This window comes from Phasianus colchicus, chromosome 31 (assembly GCF_987193195.1).
Source record: "Phasianus colchicus chromosome 31, bPhaCol1.hap1.1, whole genome shotgun sequence".
In the NCBI taxonomy this organism is placed as follows: domain Eukaryota; kingdom Metazoa; phylum Chordata; class Aves; order Galliformes; family Phasianidae; genus Phasianus; species Phasianus colchicus.
Genome location: NC_143466.1, coordinates 2,798,861 through 2,822,614, shown reverse-complemented (window position 1 = coordinate 2,822,614; position 23,754 = coordinate 2,798,861). Strand labels below are relative to the sequence as shown.

The 23,754-nt window shown below is 63.6% G+C and overlaps 1 protein-coding gene across 1 annotated transcript in view; it reads left to right on the top strand.

Moving 5' to 3' along the window:
• PRR12 (proline rich 12) overlaps positions 1-23,754 on the top strand; it is a 73,167-nt gene that overhangs the window by 20,523 nt on the left and 28,890 nt on the right. The window contains 3 exon segments of the mRNA XM_090127548.1: positions 5,168-5,329; positions 11,561-11,787; positions 22,582-23,254. Of these exon segments, the coding sequence (XP_089983674.1) occupies positions 5,168-5,329; positions 11,561-11,787; positions 22,582-23,254 (1,062 nt within the window).

Genomic DNA, 23,754 nt, shown 5'->3' with positions numbered 1-23,754 from the left:
GTCCCATTGACCTTGCATCCCCATGTCCCCATATCCCTATGTCCCATTGGTCCCAGTGTCCCCATATCCCCATTGATCCCAGTGTCCCCATGTCCCCATTAATCCCATGTCCCCGTGTCCCCATTGACCCCAATGTCCCCATATCCCCATTAATCCCATATCCCCGTGTCCCCATTGACCCCAATGTCCCCATATCCCCATTAATCCCGTGTCCCCGTGTCCCCATTGACCCCAATGTCCCCATATCCCCATTAATCCCGTGTCCCCGTGTCCCCATTGACCCCAATGTCCCCATATCCCCATTAATCCCATATCCCCGTGTCCCCATTGACCCCAATGTCCCCAGATCCCCATTAATCCCGTGTCGCCGTGTCCCCATTGACCCCAATGTCCCCATATCCCCATTAATCCCGTGTCCCCGTGTCCCCATTGACCCCAATGTCCCCATATCCCCATTAATCCCGTGTCCCCATTGACCCCAATGTCCCCATATCCCCATTAATCCCGTGTCCCCGTGTCCCCACTGACCCCAATGTCCCCATATCCCCATTAATCCCGTGTCCCTGTGTCCCCACTGACCCCAATGTCCCCATATCCCCATTAATCCCGTGTCCCCGTGTCCCCATTGACCCCAATGTCCCCATATCCCCATTAATCCTGTGTCCCCGTGTCCCCATTGACCCCAATGTCCCCATATCCCCATTAATCCCGTGTCCCCGTGTCCCCATTAACCCCAATGTCCCCATGTCCCCATGTCTCCATACCCCATTGATCCGAATGTCCCCATGTCCCCATGTCCCATTGACCCCGCATCCCCATGACCCCATATCCCCATGTCCCATTGGTCCCAGTGTCCCCATATCCCCATTGATCCCCTGTCCCCATATCCCCATGTCCCATTGGTCCCAATGTCCCCATGTCCCATTGACCCCATATCCCCATGTCCCATTGGTTCCAGTGTCCCCATATCCCCATTGACCCCAATGTCCCCATGTCCCATTGACCCCACATCCCCATGTCCCCATTAACCCCATGTCCCATTGGTTCCAGTGTCCCCATGTCCCCACTGACCCCAATGTCCCCATGTCCCCGTGTCCCATTGACCTTGCATCCCCATGTCCCCATATCCCTATGTCCCATTGGTCCCAGTGTCCCCATATCCACATTGACCCCAATGTCCCCATGTCCCCATGTCCCATTGACCCCACATCCCCATGTCCCCGTATCCCCATGTCCCATTGGTCCCAGTGTCCCCATGTCCCCATTGACCCGCATGTCCTCACATTCCCATCTCCCCATTGACCCCAATGTCCCCATGTCCCCATTAATCCCATGTCCCCGTGTCCCCATTGACCCCAATGTCCCCATATCCCCATTAATCCCATGTCCCCGTGTCCCCATTGACCCCAATGTCCCCATATCCCCATTAATCCCATATCCCCGTGTCCCCATTATCCCCCATGTCCCCGTGTCCCCATGTCTCCATACCCCATTGACCCCAATGTCCCCATGTCCCATTGACCCTGCATCCCCATGTCCCCATATCCCCATGTCCCATTGGTTCCAGTGTCCCCATGTCCCCATTGACCCCAATGTCCCCATATCCCCATTGACCCCATGTCCCCATTGACCCCAATGTCCCCATGTCCCCATTGACCCCATGTCCCCATTGACCCCAATGTCCCCATGTCCCCGTATCCCCATGTCCCCGTTGACCCCATGTCCCATTGGTTCCAGTGTCCCCATATCCCCATTGATCCCAGTGTCCCCATATTCCCATCTTCCCATTGACCCCGCATCCCCATGTCCCCATATCCCCATGTCCCATTGGTCCCAGTGTCCCCATGTCCCCATTGACCCCAATGTCCCCATGTCCCATTGACCCCACATCCCCATGTCCCCGTATCCCCATGTCCCATTGGTCCCAGTGTCCCCATGTCCCCATTGACCCGCATGTCCTCACATTCCCATCTCCCCATTGACCCCAATGTCCCCATGTCCCCATTAATCCCATGTCCCCGTGTCCCCATTGACCCCAATGTCCCCATATCCCCATTAATCCCGTGTCCCCGTGTCCCCATTGACCCCAATGTCCCCATATCCCCATTAATCCCGTGTCCCCATTAACCCCCATGTCCCCGTGTCCCCATTAATCCCATGTCCCCGTGTCCCCATTGACCCCAGTGTCCCCATATCCCCATTAATCCCATGTCCCCGTGTCCCCATTAACCCCCATGTCCCCATGTCCCCATGTCTCCATACCCCATTGATCCGAATGTCCCCATGTCCCATTGACCCTGCATCCCCATGTCCCCATATCCCCATTGATCCCAGTGTCCCCATATTCCCATCTCCCCATTGATCCCAATGTCCCCATGTCCCCATATCCCCATGTCCCATTGGTTCCAGTGTCCCCATATCCACATTGACCCCAATGTCCCCATGTCCCATTGACCCCACATCCCCATGTCCCCATTAACCCCATGTCCCATTGGTTCCAGTGTCCCCATGTCCCCATTGACCCCAATGTCCCCATGTCCCCATGTCCCATTGACCCCATATCCCCATGTCCCCATATCCCCATATCCCCATTGGTCCCAGTGTCCCCATGTCCCCATTGACCCCCATGTCCTCATATTCCCATCTCCCCATTGACCCCAATGTCCCCATGTCCCCATTAATCCCGTGTCCCCGTGTCCCCATTGACCCCAATGTCCCCATATCCCCATTAATCCCGTGTCCCCGTGTCCCCACTGACCCCAATGTCCCCATATCCCCATTAATCCCGTGTCCCCGTGTCCCCATTGACCCCAATGTCCCCATATCCCCATTAATCCCGTGTCCCCGTATCCCCCATGTCACGGTGTCACCATGTCACCCTGTCCCTGTGTCACCCTTTCACCTTGTCACCAAGTCATCGTGTCCCCATGTCACCACGTTATCCTGTCACCCTGTCCCTGTGTCACCCTGTCACAGTCACTCTCAGTGTCACTTTGTCACACTGTCCCCGTGTCACCCATTCACCCTGTCCCCATGTCCCCCTGTCACCCCGTCCCCATCACGGTGTCCCCATGCTGATGTTCCCCTGCCCCACGATGTCCCCAAAATGTTCTCCTTCCCCACAGTGTCCCCATGTTCCCCCCCCCCCCACGTTGATGTCCCCCCCCCTCCCCCCATTGATGTCCTCCCACCCCACCTATGTCCCCATGTCCCCCCCCATTAACGTCCCCCCCCCCATTGACATCCCCCCCATTGATGTCCCCGTGCCCCCCCCATTGACATCCCCCACCCCACTGATGTCCCCATGTCCCCCCACCCCACTGATGTCCCCGTGCCCCCCCACCCCATTGATGTCCCCCCACCCCACTGATGTTCCCATGTCCCCCCCCCATTGATGGCCCCATGTCCCCCCACCCCATTGATGTCCCCCACCCCACTGATGTCCCCCCCATTGACATTCCCCCCAATTGATGTCCCCCCTACTGATGTCCCCATGCCCCCCCCCATTGATGTCCCCCCATTGACATCCTCCACCCCACTGAAATCCCCACATCTCCCCCCCCCCATTGACATCCCCCCCCCATTGATGTCCCCCCACCCCACTGATGTCCCCATGTCCCCCCCCCCATTGATGTCCCCATGTCCCCCCACCCCATTGACATCCCCCACCCCACTGATGTCCCCATGGCCCCCCCCCATTGATGTCCCCCCATTGACATCCTCCACCCCACTGAAATCCCCACATCTCCCCCCCCCATTGACATCCCCCACCCCATTGATGTCCCCCCACCCCACTGATGTCCCCATGTCCCCCCACCCCATTGACATCCCCCACCCCACTGCCATCCCCACATCCCCCCACCCCATTGACATCCCCCCCCCATTGATGTCCCCACGTCCCCCCACCCCATTGACATCCCCCACCCCACTGATGTCCCCATGTCCCCCCACCCCATTGACATCCCCCACCCCACTGACATCCCCAAATCCCCCCACCCCATTGACATCCCCCCCATTGATGTCCCCATGCCCCCCCCATTAATGTCCCCCCCCATTGACATCCCCCACCCCACTGCCATCCCCACGTCCCCCCACCCCATTGACATCCCCCCCATTGATGTCCCCATGCCCCCCCCATTAATGTCCCCCCCCATTGACATCCCCCACCCCACTGCCATCCCCACGTCCCCCCACCCCATTGACATCCCCCCCCATTGATGTCCCCATGTCCCCCCACCCCATTGACATCCCCCACCCCACTGCCATCCCCACATCCCCCCACCCCATTGACATCCCCCCCCCATTGATGTCCCCACGTCCCCCCACCCCATTGACATCCCCCACCCCACTGATGTCCCCATGTCCCCCCACCCCATTGACATCCCCCACCCCACTGACATCCCCAAATCCCCCCACCCCATTGACATCCCCCACCCCACTGATGTCCCCATGTCCCCCCACCCCATTGATGTCCCCCCCCATTGATGTCCCCATGTCCCCCCACCCCATTGACATCCCCCCCCATTGATGTCCCCCCATTGACATCCCCCACCCCACTGAAATCCCACATCTCCCCCCCCATTGACATCCCCCCCCCATTGATGTCCCCCCACCCCACTGATGTCCCCATGTCCCACCCCCATTGATGTCCCCATGTCCCCCCACCCCATTGATGTCCCCCCACCCCACTGATGTCCCCCCCCCATTGATATCCCCCCCAATTGATGTCCCCCCCATTGATGTCCCCATGTCCCCCCCCATTGACATCCCCCCCCATTAATGTCCCCCCCATTGACATCCCCCCCATTGATGTCCCCATGCCCCCCCCCATTAACATCCCCCCCCCATTGATGTCCCCCCACCCCACTGATGTCCCCATGTCCCCCCACCCAATTGACATCCCCCACCCCACTGCCATCCCCACGTCCCCCCACCCCATTGACATCCCCCTCCCACTGATGTCCCCCCTCCCATTGATGTCCCCCCCCCCAATTGATGTCCCCCCCCACTGATGTCCCCATGTCCCCCCCCATTGATGCCTCCCCCATTGGCATCCCCCACCCCATTAATCTCCCCATTCCCCATTGCCCCCCCCCCTCCGACCGACGTGTCGCCCCCCCCCACTGATGTGTGCCCCCCCCCCTCTTTGTTCCCTTGCCCCCCCCAGGCCTTTCGGGGCTGTTTGATGCAGGGCTGCACCCCGGGGGGGGGGCGGCACCGGATGCTTCGGTGATGAATTTGATTTCGGCATTGGAATCTCGAGGCCCCCAACCCGGACCCTCCGCCTCCTCCCTGCTCTCCCAGTTCAGGACCCCCTCCTGGCAAACAGGTATGGGGGGGGGGGGGCAAAATATTCATGGGGGGGTCCAAAAAATGCACCTGGGGGGGGCATTACCCCCATTGAGTTGATTTTGGGGGGGGGATGTCATCATTTTTATGGGGTTGGTATGGGGGGGGGGTATCCCAGTGCTGAACAGGTAAACAGGTACGGATGGGGGGGGCAAAATATTCACGGGGGGGTCCAAAAAATGCACCTGGGGGGGGCATTACCCCCATTGAGTTGATTTTCGGGGGGGGGGATGTCATCATTTTTATGGGGTTGCTGTGGGGGGGGGGGTATCATGGTTCAGGACCCCCTCCTGGCAAACAGGTATGGGGGGGGGGGGGGGCAAAATATTCACGGGGGGGGGTCCAAAAAATGCACCTGGGGGGGGCCACTACCCCCATTGATTTGATTTTGGGGGGGGGGATGTCATCATTTTTATGGGGTTCCTATTGGGGGGGGGGGGGTATCCCAGTGCTGAAGCCCCTCCTGGCAAACAGGTATGGGGGGGGGGGCAAAGTATTCCCGGGGGGGGGGTCCAAGAAATGCACCTGAGGGGGGCACTACCCCCATTGAGTTGATTTTGGGGGGGGGGATGTCATCATTTTTATGGGGTTGCTGTGGGGGGGGGGGGGGTATCACGGCTCAGGACCCCCTCCTGGCAAACAGGTATGGGGGGGGGGGCAAAATATTCACGGGGGGGTCCAAAAAATGCACCTGGGGGGGGCCACTACCCCCATTGAGTTGATTTTGGGGGGGGGGATGTCATCATTTTTATGGGGTTGCTGTGGGGGGGGGGGGTATCACGGCTCAGGACCCCCTCCTGGCAAACAGGTATGGGGGGGGGGGCAAAATATTCACGGGGGGGTCCAAAAAATGCAGCTGGGGGGGGCATTACCCCCATTGAGTTGATTTTGGGGGGGGGGTATTGTAGTGTTTATGGGGTTCCTATGGGGGGGGGGTATCCCAGTTCAGGACCCCCTCCTGGCAAACAGGTATGGGGGGGGGGGGGCAAAATATTCACGGGGGGGGTCCAAAAAATGCGGCTGGGGGGGGGCATTACCCCCATTGAGTTGATTTTGGGGGGGGGGGGGGGGTATTATGGTGTTTATGGGGTTGGTATGGGGGGGGGGGTATCCCAGTGCTGAAGCCCCTCCTGGCAAACAGGTATGGGGGGGGGGCAAAATATTCATGGGGGGGTCCAAAAAATGCACCTGGGGGGGGCATTACCCCCATTGAGTTGATTTTGGGGGGGGGGGTATTATGGTGTTTATGGGGTTGGTATGGGGGGGGGGATCCCAGTGCTGAACCCCCTCCTGGCAAACAGGTACCAATGGGGGGGGCAAAATATTCACGGGGGGGTCCAAAAAATGCACCTGGGGGGGCCACTACCCCCATTGATTCGATTTTGGGGGGGGGGGGGGGTATGATAGTGTTTATGGGGTTGGTATGGGGGGGGGTATCCCAGTTCTGAAGCCCCTCCTGGCAAACAGGTATGGGGGGGGGGGGCAAAATATTCACGGGGGGGGGGTCCATAAATGCACTGGGGGGGGCCACTACCCCCATTGATTTGATTTGGGGGGGGGGATGTCATCATTTTTATGGGGTTGCTGTGGGGGGGGGGTATCACGGTTCAGGACCCCCTCCTGGCAAACAGGTATGGGGGGGGGGGGGGCAAAATATTCATGGGGGGGGGGGTCCAAAAAATGCACCTGGGGGGGGGGGCATTACCCCCATTGAGTTGATTTTGGGGGGGGGGGGGGTATTATGGTGTTTATGGGGTTGCTGTGGGGGGGGGGTATCCCAGTGCTGAAGCCCCTCCTGGCAAACAGGTATGGGGGGGGGGGGGCAAAATATTCACGGGGGGGTCCAAAAAATGCACCGGGGGGGGCATTACCCCCATTGAGTTGATTTGGGGGGGGGGGATGTCATCATTTTTATGGGGTTCCTATTGGGGGGGGGGGATATCCCAGTGCTGAAGCCCCTCCTGGCAAACAGGTATGGGGGGGGGGGGGCAAAGTATTCCCGGGGGGGGGGTCCAAGAAATGCACCTGAGGGGGGCACTACCCCCATTGAGTTGATTTTGGGGGGGGGGATGTCATCATTTTTATGGGGTTGCTGTGGGGGGGGGGGGTATCACGGTTCAGGACCCCCTCCTGGCAAACAGGTATGGGGGGGGGGGGCAAAATATTCACGGGGGGGGTCCAAAAAATGCACCTGGGGGGGGGCATTACCCCCATTGATTTGATTTTCGGGGGGGGGATGTCATCATTTTTATGGGGTTGGTATGGGGGGGGGGGGGGTATCCCAGTTCTGAAGCCCCTCCTGGCAAACAGGTATGGGGGGGGGGGGCAAAATATTCACGGGGGGGTCCAAAAAATGCACCTGGGGGGGGCACTACCCCCATTGATTTGATTTTGGGGGGGGGGGGGTATTATGGTGTTTATGGGGTTGGTATGGGGGGGGGGATCCCAGTGCTGAAGCCCCTCCTGGCAAACAGGTACCAATGGGGGGGGGGGGGGCAAAATATTCACGGGGGGGGTCCAAAAAATGCACCTGGGGGGGGCATTACCCCCATTGAGTTGATTTTGGGGGGGCGGATGTCATCATTTTTATGGGGTTCCTATTGGGGGGGGGGGGGTATCCCAGTTCTGAAGCCCCTCCTGGCAAACAGGTACGGCTGGGGGGGGGCCCAAAATATTTGGAGGGGGGGGCGGGGGGGGGGGGGGCAGGAATTGTAATGCTTATGGTGTCCCAGTCCCCCATCACCCCTCATATTGACCCCCCCCCCATCCAAGAACCCCTCATATTCCCCCCCCCCCGCAGCCATGCACACCCCCAGGACCCCCCCATAACCCCCCCATAACCCCCCCACCCCCCCCACAACCCCCCGTATTGACCTTTCCAACCCCCCCACCCCCCCACAACCCCTCCTGTCTCCCCCCCCCCTCCCCGCCCATACTGACACTTTTCCCCCCCCCCCGCAGCCATGCCCACCCCCAGGACCCCCCCATAACCCCCCCATGACCCCCCCATGACCCCCCACCCCCCCATAACCCCTCATATTGACCCATCCAACCCCCCCACCCCCCCACAACCCCTCCTATCTCCCCCCCCCCGCCCATACTGACACTTTTTTCCCCCCCCCGCAGCCATGCACACCCCCAGGACCCCCCATAACCCCCCCATGACCCCCCCATGACCCCCCCACCCCCCCATAACCCCTCCTATCGACCCATCCAACCCCCCCACCCCCCCACATCCCCTCCTATTGACCTTTCCAACCCCCCCACCCCCCCACAACCCCTCCTATCTCCCCCCCCCCCGCCCATACTGACACTTTTTTCCCCCCCCCGCAGCCATGCACACCCCCAGGACCCCCCCAGGACCCCCTATGACCCCCCCATGCCCCCCACACCCCCCCCATAACCCCTTATAGTGACCCCCCCCAACCCCTCATAGTGAGCCCCCACCCCCCCACAACCCCTCCTATCTCCCCCCCCCGCCCATACTGACCTCTTTTTCCCCCCCCCGCAGCCATGCACACCCCCAGGACCCCCCCATAACCCCCCCATGACCCCCCCATGACCCCCCACCCCCCCACATCCCCTCCTATTGACCCTTCCAACCCCCCCACCCCCCCACAACCCCTCCTATCTCCCCCCCCCGCCCATACTGACACTTTTTTCCCCCCCGCAGCCATGCACACCCCCAGGACCCCCCCACAACCCCCCCATGACCCCCCACCCCCCCATAACCCCTCATATCGACCCATCCAACCCCCCCACCCCCCCCACAACCCCTCATAGTGACCCCCCACCCACCCACAACCCCTCCTATCCCCCCCCACCCCCCCATACTGACCTCTTTTCCCCCCCCCGCAGCCATGCACACCCCCATAACCCCCCCATGTCCCCCCCCCACCCCCCCATAACCCCTCATATTGACCCTTCCAACCCCCCCACCCCTCCCACAGCCCCTCATAGTGACCCCCCACCCCCCCCACAACCCCTCCTATCTCCCCCCCCCCCCTCCATACTGACCTCTTTTTCCCCCCCCCGCAGCCATGCACACCCCCAGGACCCCCCCATAACTCCCCCATACCCCCCCCATGACCCCCCCATGACCCCCCAACCCCCCACAACCCCTCATAGTGCCCCCCCACCCCCCCACAACCCCTCCTATCTCCCCCCCCCCACCCATACTGACCTCTTTTTCCCCCCCCCGCAGCCATGCACAACCCCAGGACCCCCCCATGTCCCCCCCCCACCCCCCCATAACCCCTCATATTGACCCCCACCCCCCCACATCCCCTCCTATTGACCTTTCCAACCCCCCCACCCCCCCACAACCCCTCCTATCTCCCCCCCCCGCCCATACTGACACTTTTTTCCCCCCCCCGCAGCCATGCACACCCCCAGGACCCCCCCAGGACCCCCTATGACCCCCCCATGCCCCCCACACCCCCCCATAACCCCTCATATTGACCCTTCCAACCCCCCCACAACCCCTCATAGTGACCCCCCACCCCCCTATAACCCCTCCTATCTCCCCCCCCCCGCCCATACTGACCTCTTTTCCCCCCCCCGCAGCCATGCACACCCCCAGGACCCCCCCAGGACCCCCCCACCCCCCCATAACCCCTCCTATTGACCCCCACCCCCCCCACAACCCCCCGTATTGACCTTTCCAACCCCCCCACCCCCCCACAACCCCTCCTATCTCCCCCCCCCCACCCATTCTGACCTCTTTTTCCCCCCCCGCAGCCATGCACACCCCCAGGACCCCCCCATGTCCCCCCCCACCCCCCCATAACCCCTCATATTGACCCCCCCACCCCCCCCACATCCCCTCCTATTGACCCTTCCAACCCCCCCACCCCCCTATAACCCCTCTTATCTCCCCCCCCCCCGCCCATACTGACCTCTTTTTCCCCCCCCCGCAGCCATGCACAGCCCCAGGACCCCCCCATAACCCCCCCATGACCCCCCCATGACCCCCCACCCCCCCATAACCCCTCCTATCGACCCATCCAACCCCCCCACCCCCCCACATCCCCTCCTATTGACCCTTCCAACCCCCCCACCCCCCTATAACCCCTCCTATCTCCCCCCCCCCCCCCGCCCATACTGACACTTTTTTCCCCCCCCCGCAGCCATGCACAGCCCCAGGACCCCCCCATAACCCCCCCATGACCCCCCCATGACCCCCCACCCCCCCATAACCCCTGATATTGACCCATCCAACCCCCCCACCCCCCCACAACCCCTCCTATCTCCCCCCCCCCGCCCATACTGACACTTTTTTCCCCCCCCCGCAGCCATGCACAGCCCCAGGACCCCCCCACAACCCCCCCATGACCCCCCACCCCCCCATAACCCTCATATTGACCCTTCCAACCCCCCCACCCCCCTATAACCCCTCCTATCTCCCCCCCCCCGCCCATACTGACACTTTTTTCCCCCCCCCGCAGCCATGCACACCCCCAGGTCCCCTCCATAACCCCCCCATACCCCCCCCATGACCCCCCCATGACCCCCCAACCCCCCACAACCCCTCATAGTGCCCCCCCACCCCCCCACAACCCCTCCTATCTCCCCCACCCCCCCATACTGACCTCTTTTCCCCCCCCCGCAGCCATGCACACCCCCAGGACCCCCCCAGGACCCCCCCACCCCCCCATAACCCCTGATATTGACCCATCCAACCCCCCCACCCCCCCACATCCCCTCCTATTGACCCTTCCAACCCCCCCACCCCCCTATAACCCCTCCTATCTCCCCCCCCCCGCCCATACTGACACTTTTTTCCCCCCCCCGCAGCCATGCACACCCCCAGGACCCCCCATAACCCCCCCATGACCTCCCCATGACCCCCCACCCCCCCATAACCCCTCCTATCGACCCATCCAACCCCCCCACCCCCCCATAACCCCTCATATTGACCCTTCCAACCCCCCCACAACCCCTCATAGTGACCCCCCACCCCCCTATAACCCCTCCTATCTCCCCCCCCCCCCCGCCCATACTGACCTCTTTTCCCCCCCCCGCAGCCATGCACACCCCCAGGACCCCCCCAGGACCCCCCCACCCCCCCATAACCCCTCCTATTGACCCATCCAACCCCCCCACCCCCCCACATCCCCTCCTATTGACCCATCCAACCCCCCCACCCCCCTATAACCCCTCCTATCTCCCCCCCCCCGCCCATACTGACACTTTTTTCCCCCCCCCGCAGCCATGCACACCCCCGCCCCAGCCGAGCTCTTTATTTCGGGGGCTCTGCCGACGTCGGGGACTTTTGGGGGGGCCTACCAACACCCGGCCCCCTTTGGGGGCCGCAGCTTCCCGGTGAGCTCCCCCCTCAGCCTCCCCGAAGCCGCATTCAGCCCCCCCGGATCCAACGGCCTCCTCTCCCCCCACGACCCCCCCCTCCTTCACATCAAACCCCCCCCGACCCAAACCGCCCCCCCTCCCCCCCCCCCTCCTCCTCCTCCTCCTCCTCCTCCCCCCCCCCCACCTCCCACCGCTTTGGGTTTCGATCGTTTGGCTCAACCCGCTCCTTACCGGGGGGGTCCGACGACCCCCACTCAATTTAATCACCTGCTGACGGCTCAATTAGGTGCCCCCCCCGGAGCCGGGGGTGCTGAACAACCCCCCCCTCCCCCTCAGCTTTACAACCCTTCCGTTTTCGGGGGGGGGGGAGGCGGTGGGGGAGGAGGGGGCGGCGGGGGGGGGGCCGAGCGGGCGCTGCCACGCCAAGACAGCGTCATTAAGCACTACCAACGACCCCCCCCCTCGGCGCCGCCCCCCCCCCCGCAGCCCCACGGCCTTCAGCATTACCTGAGCTGCGGGGGGGGTGGAGGAGGGGGCGGGGGAGGCGGGGGGGGGGCGGCTTATCGCGGCCCCCCCTTATCGTGCAGCCCTTTGGGAGACCCTTCCCCGGGTGCCCCCCAACCGGGGGATAACGGGGCTAAAAGCGGCCCCCCCCCGCGCCCTGAACCCCCCCCTCAATATCGACCCATCATTCAATCGTCGCCCGCTTACAGCACCGGGGGGGGACCGGGAGGGGCGGGGGGGGGCAAAGCTAAAAGCTACGCCCGGCAGCAGCCCCCCCCCCGTTCGGCCACGGCCACCCCCAAATGTTTCAGCCCCGGCCCCCCCCCCAAACCCCCGCCCCCCCCCAGCTCCGTTATCGCCGCCCATTCCCCGGCTTATTCCCCCGGCCAACCCCCCCCCGGTTTATTGGCCATGGGGGGGGCGGCGTACGGCGGGAACCCCCCCCCACCTCCCCCCCCGCCCCAACCCCAATCGGCCCCCCCTCCGAACCCGGCTCAAACGGCCGCCGCTTTCGGGGGGGGGCAAGGAGGAGGAGGGGGGGGAAACGGCGGCGGAGCCGGGGGGGGGGCGACGGGAGCGGGGGGGCTGCAGGCTTGCGCGGGACCCCCCCCCACTTATTCCCCCGAGCATCTCCAGGCGCTGCCCCCCCCCTACGGGGTCCAGGCCGATACCGGCGGGGCCGGCGCCGGGGGGGGCTACGGCGCCCCCCCCCCGCCTCCCCCCCCGCCCCCTTCGGCCGCCCCCCCCCAGGCTCCACCTCCCCCCCCCGCGGCTTCTCTGAGTTTCGGGCCGGGTCCCCCTTTACCTTACGGGGTGGGGGGGTCAACCTCGCCCCACATCCGACCCCTCCAATCCCCCCCCGGGGGTGCGGGGGGGGGGCGACCCCCGAGCGGAGCGTCCCCAGGTCACCCCCCCAAATATCTCCTGTCCCCCCCCTCTTTCTTACCCTACGGCACCGGGGCTGGGGGGGGACCTGGGGGGGGCACCGCCGGTGGCGGAGGAGCCGGTGGGGGGGGGGCGGCGGCCCCCAGACCCCTTACGGCAAAGCCGGGGGGGGCAAAGGGGACGAGCTTTTGGGGGGGGGGACGGAACGGAGCGAGGAAGAGGAATTCCTCATCCAACACCTCCTGCAGGCCCCCAGCCCCCCCCGCGGCCCCCCCGACGCTTTGGGGGGGGGTTGCGAGGATCAGACCCGGGGGGGGGGTGGGAACGGCGGGGGGGGGGCGGGAGGAGGCGGGGGGGGGGGAGCCGGGGCCGGCGGTCCCCCCTCCCATCACCCCAAAGCTTTGGGTGGTGGCGGGGGGGGGGGTTACGGGGGGGGCGGTTTGGCCCATCCCAGCGTCATCCGCCCCAATTCCAATTTGGAGGGGGGGGGTCCGGGGGGGTTAGAATTGGCTTTGTTGAAAGAGAAGAAAAAAACGCAGCCCGAAGTGGTGGTGGTGGTTGGGGGGGGGGGGCCGGGGGGGGGAGGCCCCAAAAGTTGCCCCGACGTTTTGGGTCCCCCCCCCCAACTCACCCCCCCTTCGGTGGTTCATTACGGACCCCCACCGACTTCTTCGGTTCCCCCCCCCGCCCCCCCTCCTTTAGATTCTTACGATCTGAAGAAAGGGGCCGGGCCGGGGGGGGGCAAAGAACTGCCCCCCCCTCCGTTCCTCCCCAAAACCCCCGAGCACGGAGCTGCGGGGGGGGGAGGAGCCCCGGGGGGGGCGGGAGGGGCAGCGGGGGGGGCGGGAGGAGGAGGAGGAGGAGGAGGAGGTGGTGGTGGTGGTGGTGGTGGTGGTGGCGGGGGGGGGGCGGGAGGAGGAGCGGCCGGGGGGGGGGGCGGCCCCCCCCCTCCACAACAACAACCCCCCCCTCCTCCTCAATCCCAAACCTCCAACCCTGGGGGTGGGGGGGGTTTGGAAGCCGCTCACGCTTTGCTTTTGGACCCCCCCCCGGGGATTCCCCCCCCCCACCATCATCACCATCCCCATCCCCACCATCACGGCCCCCCCCCGCCGCCGCCCCCCCCCCACGACCTCCTCCCTTCCGTCCTCGCCCACACCCACAGCCACGGCCGCCCCCCGAAAGGCCGAGGTCCCCCCCCCCCCGCCCCCCCCTCTGGACGTCCACCTGTTGGACGGACCCCCCCCTCCACCCCCCCCTTCTATGGTGGCCCCCCCAGGCGCCTCCCCTTCCCCTCGATTACTTTTAGACCATCACCTCCACCCCGCCGCCCCCCCCGGTTTACCCCCCCCTCCGGAACCTTTAGAAGTTTTACCCCCCCCTCAAGAAATACAAGATTTTTTGGAACCCCCCCTCACTTTAGACCCCCACCTGGGGGCGGCCGCGGCTCCTCCCCCATCGGGAGGAACCAACGGGACCCCCGGCCCTGGGGGGGGGCCGCATTTATTACCCCCCCCCCCACCCCACCATCACCACCATCATCACCACCATCACCACCATCACCACCACCACCCCGATTCTTCCGCCCCCCCCCAGCCCCCTCCTCAACCTCAACCTCCCCCCCCTCCCAATTCGGACGGTTCCACCGATCCCAAAGAAACTTACGGCGGCGTCGTTCCCCCCCCCCCAAATTCTCAAAGCCCCCCCCAACCTCCCGGGGGGGCCAAAAACCGTTTCGTTCCCCTGACGTCCATCTGCTTCCCGGATGCGCTGCTGCAGGACGAGGAACGCGGTTTTTTCCCTATGGACGACATGTTCGGTCCCCCCCCCGCGGACGAATTCAATCCCAAACCTCCCCCCCCCCCACAACCCGGGACCGCTCCTCCTCCCCCCCCCCCCCCCACCTCCTCCTCCTCCTCCTCCTCCTCCTCCTCCCCCCCCCCCAACCCAGCAATCGGGTGGAAGCGGCGGCGGCGGCGGTGGCGGCGGGGGGGGGACGGACGAAGAAGAGGAAGAAGAGGAACGACGGAGGCAACGCCGCGGCGGGGGGGGGGGCGCAGAGTTACTCCCCTTTCGACCCCCCCCCCCCCACCGCCCCACCATCACCACCACCACCATCACCACCACCACCACCACCACCCCCCCCCCCCCGCCCCCTCCCACCGCCGCCGACCCCCCTTCTTCCATGGACCCCCCCAAACTGCCGTCCACCGTCAACACCGAATCGTTGGGTTTAATCCAAGGGGGGGCGCACGGAGACGGAACCCCAAAAGCGCCTCCTCCTCCTCATCCTCCTCCCCCCCCCCAACCGTCGGTTCCGGCCCCCCCTCTTTTCGTCACCTCCAAACCCAAAAAGCTGCTCCGCACTTCGGCTTCGTTCGCTTTGCTCCGCCGGCGGGATCCTTTTCCCCCCCCCCCGAAGAAAAGCTACGCGCAGGAATACGACTTCGAGGAAGACGAGGACGAGGCCGAAGGCCCCGCCGACATCCGCCTCAATTCCCGCGGTCGCCTCCCCGACCTCCTCCCCGACCTCATTTCCAGCTGCCGACAGCGGACCCCCCCCCTGGGACCTTTAGGAGATATGGATTTTTGTCCCCCCCCACCCCAAACCGTCGCCAACGCCGCCGTCGCCTCGCACCATCATCACCACCACCATCATCATCATCACCAGCTGAATCCTCCCGGCCCTCCGACTCCGTTGGTCGTCGGGGGGGGGCCGAAGAAAAGGGGTCGCAAACCCACCAAACCCAAACGCGAAGGACCCCCCCGACCTCGGGGCAGACCTCGAATCAGACCTTTAGTGGAGCCCCCCCCCCATCATCAGCCGGGGGGGTACCTGGGAGTCGGACCCCCCCCCGAAAGCGGGAGGAAGCCCAGGGGGAGGGGAAGGGGGCGAGGGAGGAAAGGGGGCGAGGACGGAGACGGGATGGAGCCGCTGCAGCCGCTCAAGGTGGGGCTTTGGGGGGGGGGGGTTATGGGGTCGTGGGGTGGGATATGGGGGGATATGCGGGGTTTATAGGGTCGTGGGAGGGGGTATGGGGGGATATGGGGGGTTTATAGGGTCGTGGGAGGGGGTATGGGGGGATATGGGGGGTTTATGGGGTCGTGGGGGGGGATATGGGGGGTTTATAGGGTCGTGGGAGGGGATATGGGGGGGGTTATGGGGTCGTGGGGTGGGATATGGGGGGGGTTATGGGGTCGTGGGGTGGGATATGGGGGGATATGGGGGGTTTATAGGGTCGTGGGAGGGGGGATGGGGGGATATGGGGGGTTTATAGGGTCGTGGGAGGGGGTATGGGGGGATATGGGGGGTTTATAGGGTCGTGGGAGGGGGGATGGGGGGATATGGGGGGTTTATAGGGTCGTGGGGGGGGATATGGGGGGGATATGGGGAGTTTATAGGGTCGTGGGAGGGGGTATGGGGGGGATATGGGGAGTTTATGGGGTCGTGGGGGGGATATGGGGGATTTATAGGGTCGTGGGAGGGGGTATGGGGGGATATGGAGAGTTTATGGGGTCGTGGGGGGGATATGGGGGGATATGGGGGATTTATAGGGTCGTGGGAGGGGGTATGGGGGGATATGAGGGGGATATGGGGGGTTTATAGGGTCGTGGGAGGGGGGATGGGGGGATATGGGGGGTTTATAGGGTCGTGGGAGGGGGGATGGGGGCTTATGGGGGGATATGGGGGGTTTATAGGGTCGTGGGAGGGGGGATGGGGGGATATGGGGGGTTTATGGGGTCGTGGGAGGGGGGATGGGGGGATATGGGGGGTTTATAGGGTCGTGGGGGGGGATATGGGGGGTTATGGGGAGTTTATAAGGTCGTGGGAGGGGGTATGGGGGGGTTATGGGGTCGTGGGGTGGGATATGGGGGGATATGGGGGGTTTATGGGGTCGTGGGAGGGGGGATAGGGGGATATGGGGAGTTTATGGGGTCGTGGGAGGGGGGATGGGGGGATATGGGGGGTTTATAGGGTCGTGGGGGGGGATATGGGGGGTTATGGGGAGTTTATAAGGTCGTGGGAGGGGGTATGGGGGGGTTTATGGGGTCGTGGGGTGGGATATGGGGGGGGTTATGGGGTCGTGGGGCAGGATATGGGGGGATATGGGGGGTTTATGGGGTCGTGGGAGGGGGGGTGGGGGGATATGGGGGGTTTATAGGGTCGTGGGAGGGGGGATGGGGGGATATGGGGGGTTTATGGGGTCGTGGGAGGGGGGATGGGGGGATATGGGGGGTTTATAGGGTCGTGGGAGGGGGTATGGGGGGGTTTATGGGGTCGTGGGGTGGGATATGGGGTGTTTATAGGGTCGTGGGAGCGGGTATGGGGGGGTTATGGGGTCGTGGGGGGGATATGGGGGAATATGGGGAGTTTATGGGGTCGTGGGGGGGATATCAGGGGATATGGGGGGTATATAAGGTCGTGGGAGGGGGGATGGGGGCTTATGGGGGGTTCATAAGGTCGTGGGAGGGGATATGGGGGGGGTTATGGGGTCGTGGGGGGGATATGGGGGGTTTATAGGGTTGTGGGAGGGGGGATGGGGGGATATGGGGGGGATATGGGGAGTTTATGGGGTCGTGGGGGGGATATGGGGGTTTATCGAATCGTGGGAGGGGGTATGGGGGGGTTTATGGGGTCGTGGGGGGGGATATGGGGGGGCTTATGGGGTCGTGGGGGGGATATGGGGAGTTTATAGGGTCGTGGGAGGGGGTATGGGGGGGTTTATGGGGTCGTGGGGTGGGATATGGGGGGTTTATAGGGTCGTGAGAGCGGGTATGGGGGGTTATGGGCTCGTGGGGTGGGATATGGGGGGATATGGGGAGTTTATGGGGTCGTGGGTGGGATATGGGGGAATATGGGGGATTTATAGGGTCGTGGGAGGGGGGATGGGGGCTTATGGGGGCTTTATAAGGTCGTGGGAGGGGATATGGGGGGGGTTATGGGGAGTTTATAGGGTTGTGGGAGGGGGTATGGGGGGGTTTATGGGGTCGTGGTGGGGATATGGTGTGATATGGGGGGTTTATGGGGTATTGAGGGGAGGTATGGGGGGATATGGGGGGTTTATAGGGTCGTGGGAGGGGATATGGGGGGGGTTATGGGGTCGTGGGGTGGGATATGGGGGGGGTTATGGGGTCGTGGGGTGGGATATGGGGGGATATGGGGGGTTTATAGGGTCGTGGAAGGGGGTATGGGGGGATATGGGGGGATATGGGGGGTTTATAGGGTCGTGGGAGGGGGTATGGGGGGATATGGGGGGTTTATGGGGTCGTGGGGGGGGATATGGGGGGTTATGGGGAGTTTATAAGGTCGTGGGAGGGGGTATGGGGGGGGTTATGGGGTCGTGGGGTGGGATATGGGGGGATATGGGGGTTTTATAGGGTCGTGGGAGGGGGTATGGGGGGATATGGGGGGTTTATAGGGTCGTGGGAGGGGGGATATGGGGGGATATGGGGGGGATATGGGGAGTTTATGGGGTCGTGGGGGGGGATATGGGGGGTTATGGGGAGTTTATAAGGTCGTGGGAGGGGGTATGGGGGGGTTTATGGGGTCGTGGGAGGGGATATGGGGGGGTTATGGGGTCGTGGGGTGGGATATGGGAGGATATGGGGGGTTTATAGGGTCGTGGGAGGGGGTATATGGGGGGATATGGGGGGTTTATAGGGTCGTGGGAGGGGGGATGGGGGGATATGGGGGGTTTATAGGGTCGTGGGAGGGGGGATGGGGGGATATGGGGGGTTTATAGGGTCGTGGGAGGGGGGATGGGGGGATATGGGGGGTTTATAGGGTCGTGGGAGGGGGGATGGGGGGATATGGGGGGTTTATAGGGTCGTGGGGGGGATATGGGGGGGTTTATGGGGGGTTTATAGGGTCGTGGGAGGGGATATGGGGGGGTTTATGGGGTCGTGGGAGGGGATATGGGGGGATATGGGGGGTTTATAGGGTCGTGGGAGGGGGGATGGGGGGATATGGGGGGGATATGGGGAGTTTATGGGGTCGTGGGGGGGATATGGGGAGTTTATAGGGTCGTGGGAGGGGGTATGGGGGGGATATGGGGAGTTTATGGGGTCGTGGGGGGGATATGGGGGGATATGGGGGATTTATAGGGTCGTGGGAGGGGGTATGGGGGGATATGAGGGGGATATGGGGGGTTTATAGGGTCGTGGGAGGGGGGATGGGGGGATATGGGGGGTTTATAGGGTCGTGGGAGGGGGGATGGGGGCTTATGGGGGGGATATGGGGAGTTTATGGGGTCGTGGGGGGGATATGGGGGGTTTATCGAATCGTGGGAGGGGGTATGGGGGGGTTTATGGGGTCGTGGGGGGGGATATGGGGGGGCTTATGGGGTCGTGGGGGGGATATGGGGAGTTTATAGGGTCGTGGGAGGGGGTATGGGGGGGTTTATGGGGTCGTGGGGTGGGATATGGGGGGTTTATAGGGTTGTGAGAGCGGGTATGGGGGGTTATGGGCTCGTGGGGTGGGATATGGGGGGATATGGGGAGTTTATGGGGTCGTGGGTGGGATATGGGGGGATATGGGGGGGGTTTATAGGGTCGTGGGAGGGGGGATGGGGGCTTATGGGGGCTTTATAAGGTCGTGGGAGGGGGGATATGGGGGGTTTATAGGGTCGTGGGAGGGGGGATGGGGGGATATGGGGGGTTTATAGGGTCGTGGGAGGGGGGATGGGGGGATATGGGGGGTTTATAGGGTCGTGGGAGGGGGGATGGGGGGATATGGGGGGATATGGGGGGTTTATAGGGTCGTGGGAGGGGGGGTGGGGGGATATGGGGGGATATGGGGGGTTTATAGGGTCGTGGGAGGGGGTATGGGGGGATATGGGGGGTTTATGGGGTCGTGGGGGGGGATATGGGGGGTTATGGGGAGTTTATAAGGTTGTGGGAGGGGGGATGGGGGGATATGGGGGGGATATGGGGAGTTTATGGGGTCGTGGGGGGGATATGGGGGGGTTATGGGGTCGTGGGGTGGGATATGGGGGGATATGGGGGGTTTATAGGGTCGTGGGGGGGGATATGGGGGGATATGGGGGGTTTATAGGGTCGTTGGAGGGGATATGGGGGGGGTTATGGGGAGTTTATAGGGTTGTGGGAAGGGGTATGGGGGGGTTTGTGGGGTCGTGGTGGGGATATGGTGTGATATGGGGGGTTTATGGGGTATTGAGGGGAGGTATGGGGGGATATGGGGGGTTTATAGGGTCGTGGGAGGGGATATGGGGGGGGTTATGGGGTCGTGGGGTGGGATATGGGGGGATATGGGGGGTTTATAGGGTCGTGGGAGGGGGGATGGGGGGATATGGGGGGGATATGGGGGGTTTATAGGGTCGTGGGGGGGATATGGGGGGGTTTATGGGGGGTTTATAGGGTCGTGGGAGGGGGTTTGGGGGGGTTTATGGGGTCGTGGGAGGGGATATGGGGGGGTTATGGGGTCGTGGGGTGGGATATGGGGGGGGTTATGGGGTCGTGGGGTGGGATATGGGGGGATATGGGGGGTTTATAGGGTCGTGGGAGGGGGTATGGGGGGATATGGGGGGTTTATAGGGTCGTGGGAGGGGGTTTGGGGGGGTTTATGGGGTCGTGGGAGGGGATATGGGGGGGTTATGGGGTCGTGGGAGGGGGGATAGAGGGATATGGGGGGTTTATAGGGTCGTGGGAGGGGGGATGGGGGGATATGGGGGGGATATGGGGGGTTATGGGGAGTTTATAAGGTCGTGGGAGGGGGTATGGGGGGATATGGGGGGGATATGGGGAGTTTATGGGGTCGTGGGAGGGGGTATGGGGGGGATATGGGGAGTTTATGGGGTCGTGGGGGGGGTATTGGGGGGATATGGGGGATTTATAGGGTCGTGGGAGGGGGTATGGGGGGATATGGGGGGGATATGGGGAGTTTATGGGGTCGTGGGAGGGGGGATGGGGGGGTTTATGGGGTCGTGGGAGGGGATATGGGGGGCTTATGGGGTCGTGGGGTGGGATATGGGGGGATATGGGGGGTTTATAGGGTCGTGGGAGCGGGTATGGGGGGGTTATGGGGTCGTGGGGTGGGATATGGGGGGATATGGGGGGTTTATAGGGTCGTGGGAGGGGGGATGGGGGCTTATGGGGGGTTTATAAGGTCGTGGGAGGGGATATGGGGGGGTTCATGGGGTCGTTGGGGGATATAGGGTGTTTATGGGGTCGTGGGGGGGGTATTGGGGGGATATGGGGAGTTTATAGGGTTGTGGGAGGGGGGATGGGGGCTTATAGAATCGTGGGAGGGGGTGTGGGGGGGGATATAGGGGGTTTATGGGGTCGTGGGAGGGGTACGGAGGGGTTTATGGGGTCGTGGGGGGGGATGGGGGGATATAGGGGGGATATGGGGAGTTTATGGGGTCGTGGGGGGGATATGGGGGGTTTATAGAATCGTGGGAGGGGGGATGGGGGGGTTATGGGGTCGTGGGAGGGGATATGGGGGGGCTTATGGGGTCGTGGGGCAGGATATGGGGGGATATGGAGGGTTTATAGGGTCGTGGGAGGGGGGATGGGGGCTTATGGGGGGTTTATAAGGTCGTGGGAGGGGATATGGGGGGGGTTATGGGGTCGTGGGGTCGGATATGGGGGGATATGGGGGGTTTATGGGGTCGTGGGAGGGGTATGGGGGGGTTTATGGGGTCGTAGTGGGGGTACGGGGGGGATGTGGGAGGGTTATGGGGTCGTGGGGTGGGATATGGGGGGTTATGGGGGGCTTATAGGGTCGTGGGAGGGAATATGGGGGGTTATGGGGAGTTTATAAGGTCGTGGGAGGGGGTATGGGGGGATATGGGGGGGTATATGGGGTTGTGGGGGGAGATATGAGGGGGATATGGGGAGTTTATGGGGCCGTGGGGGAGGATATGGGGGGTTTATAAGGTCGTGGGAGGGGGGATGGGGGCTTATGGGGGGTTTATAAGGTCGTGGGAGGGGATATGGGGGGGGTTATGGGGTCGTGGGGTGGGATATGGGGGGATATGGGGGGGGTAATAGGGTCGTGGGGTGGGATATGGGGGGTTTATGGGGCATTGGGGGGGTGTATGGGGGAATATGGGGGGTTTATGGGGTTGTGGGAGGGCGTATGGGGGGGATATGGGGTGATGGAGGGTCATGGGGTGGGATATGGGGTGGTTTGGGGTTGTGGGAGGGGATATGAGGGGATTATGGGGTCGTGGGGGGGGTATGGGAAGGATTTGGGGTCGGGGGGGGGGGCTGTGGGAGGGAGGGGATATGAAGGGAGTATGGGGCTGTGGGAGGGGGTTTGGGGGGGGGGTTTGGGGTCGTAGGGGTGAGTTTGGGGGAATACGGGGAGGGGTCTGCATTGCTTTATGGAATCGCTGGGGGGGGGGGTTTATAGGACTGACCCCCCCCCCATTTTTTTTCTCTCTTCCCCCCCCCTCAGATCAAACTCCCCCTCCCCAAAACCCCGGACGTCCCATCGGCCGAATGTCCCCCGTTACCCCCCATCCCCGTCCCCCCCCCCGTTCCCCCTCCTCCCCCCGGTTCGGCTCTGAGTCTCGGGGGTCCCTACGCCCCCCCCCCCCACCTCCTCCCCCCCCCCAGGAACGAATGAAGCAGAAGCTGCGCGAGGCGGAGGAGAAGCAACCCGAAATGAAATCGGGTTTCATGGCTTCTTTCCTCGACTTCCTCAAAGCGGGCAAACGCCAACAACCCCCCCAACACCCCGGGGGGGGGGGGGGCAACAACTCCATGGGTGTTGGCGGAGGAGGGGGGGTCGGCAGCCCACCCAAAACCCCCCGACCCACTCAAACGGCTGCCCTTCATCCACCCCCTCCTCCTCATCCTCATCCTCATCCCCCTCCGTCGTTCCCCCCTCTGTTGGGGGCAGCGTTGAGCGGGGTGGTGGAAGGGGGGGGGTCTGCAAGCGGTGGGGGGGGAGGAGGAGGAGGAGGAGGAGGAGGAGGAGGAGGAGGTGGGGGGGGGGGTGGCGGGGGGGTGGTGGCGGGGGGGAACGGGGGGACGGATGGGGAGGGGTCTTTGGGGGTGATGTGCCCCAGCCCTTGCAAAAGGCTGGACGAGGAGCTGAAACGCAACCTGGAGACGCTGCCGTCCTTCTCGTCGGACGAGGAGGATTCGGTGGGTAAGAATCAGGACCTGCAGAAAAGCATCAGCTCCGCCATCTCCGCTTTGGATGATCCCGCAGAGAGGAGGGAGATGGAGAGCAACGGTGCGGGGGATTTGGGGTCGGGGGGGGGGTTTGGGAAGGATGGGGGGGAAGGGGGGGGGGAGGGGTGGAGCGGATGGTAGGGGGGGTGGGGATCAGAGGTGGTGGGTTGGGGGGGTTTTGGGGTCCGCAGGGAAGTTTTGGGGTCATTTTGGGGTCCACGGGGGACTTAGGGGGTCATTTTGGGGTCCAGAGGGAACTTAGGGGGTCTTTTGGGGTCCACAGGGAACTTATGGGGTCTTTTGGGGTGCAGAGATGTTGTCATGGGGGGGTTTTGGGGTCTGCAGGGAAGTTTTGGGGTCATTTTGGGGTCCAGAGGGAACTTAGGGGGTCTTTTGGGGTCCACAGGGAACTTATGGGGTCCTTTTGGGGTGCAGAGATGTCATCTCGGGGGGCTTTTGGGGTCCACAGGGAACTTAGGGCGTCCTTTTGGGTTTGGGAAGGGGAGGGGGGGTTAATGGGGTTGGAAGGAGCGGATGGTGGGGGGGTGGGGATCAGAGGTG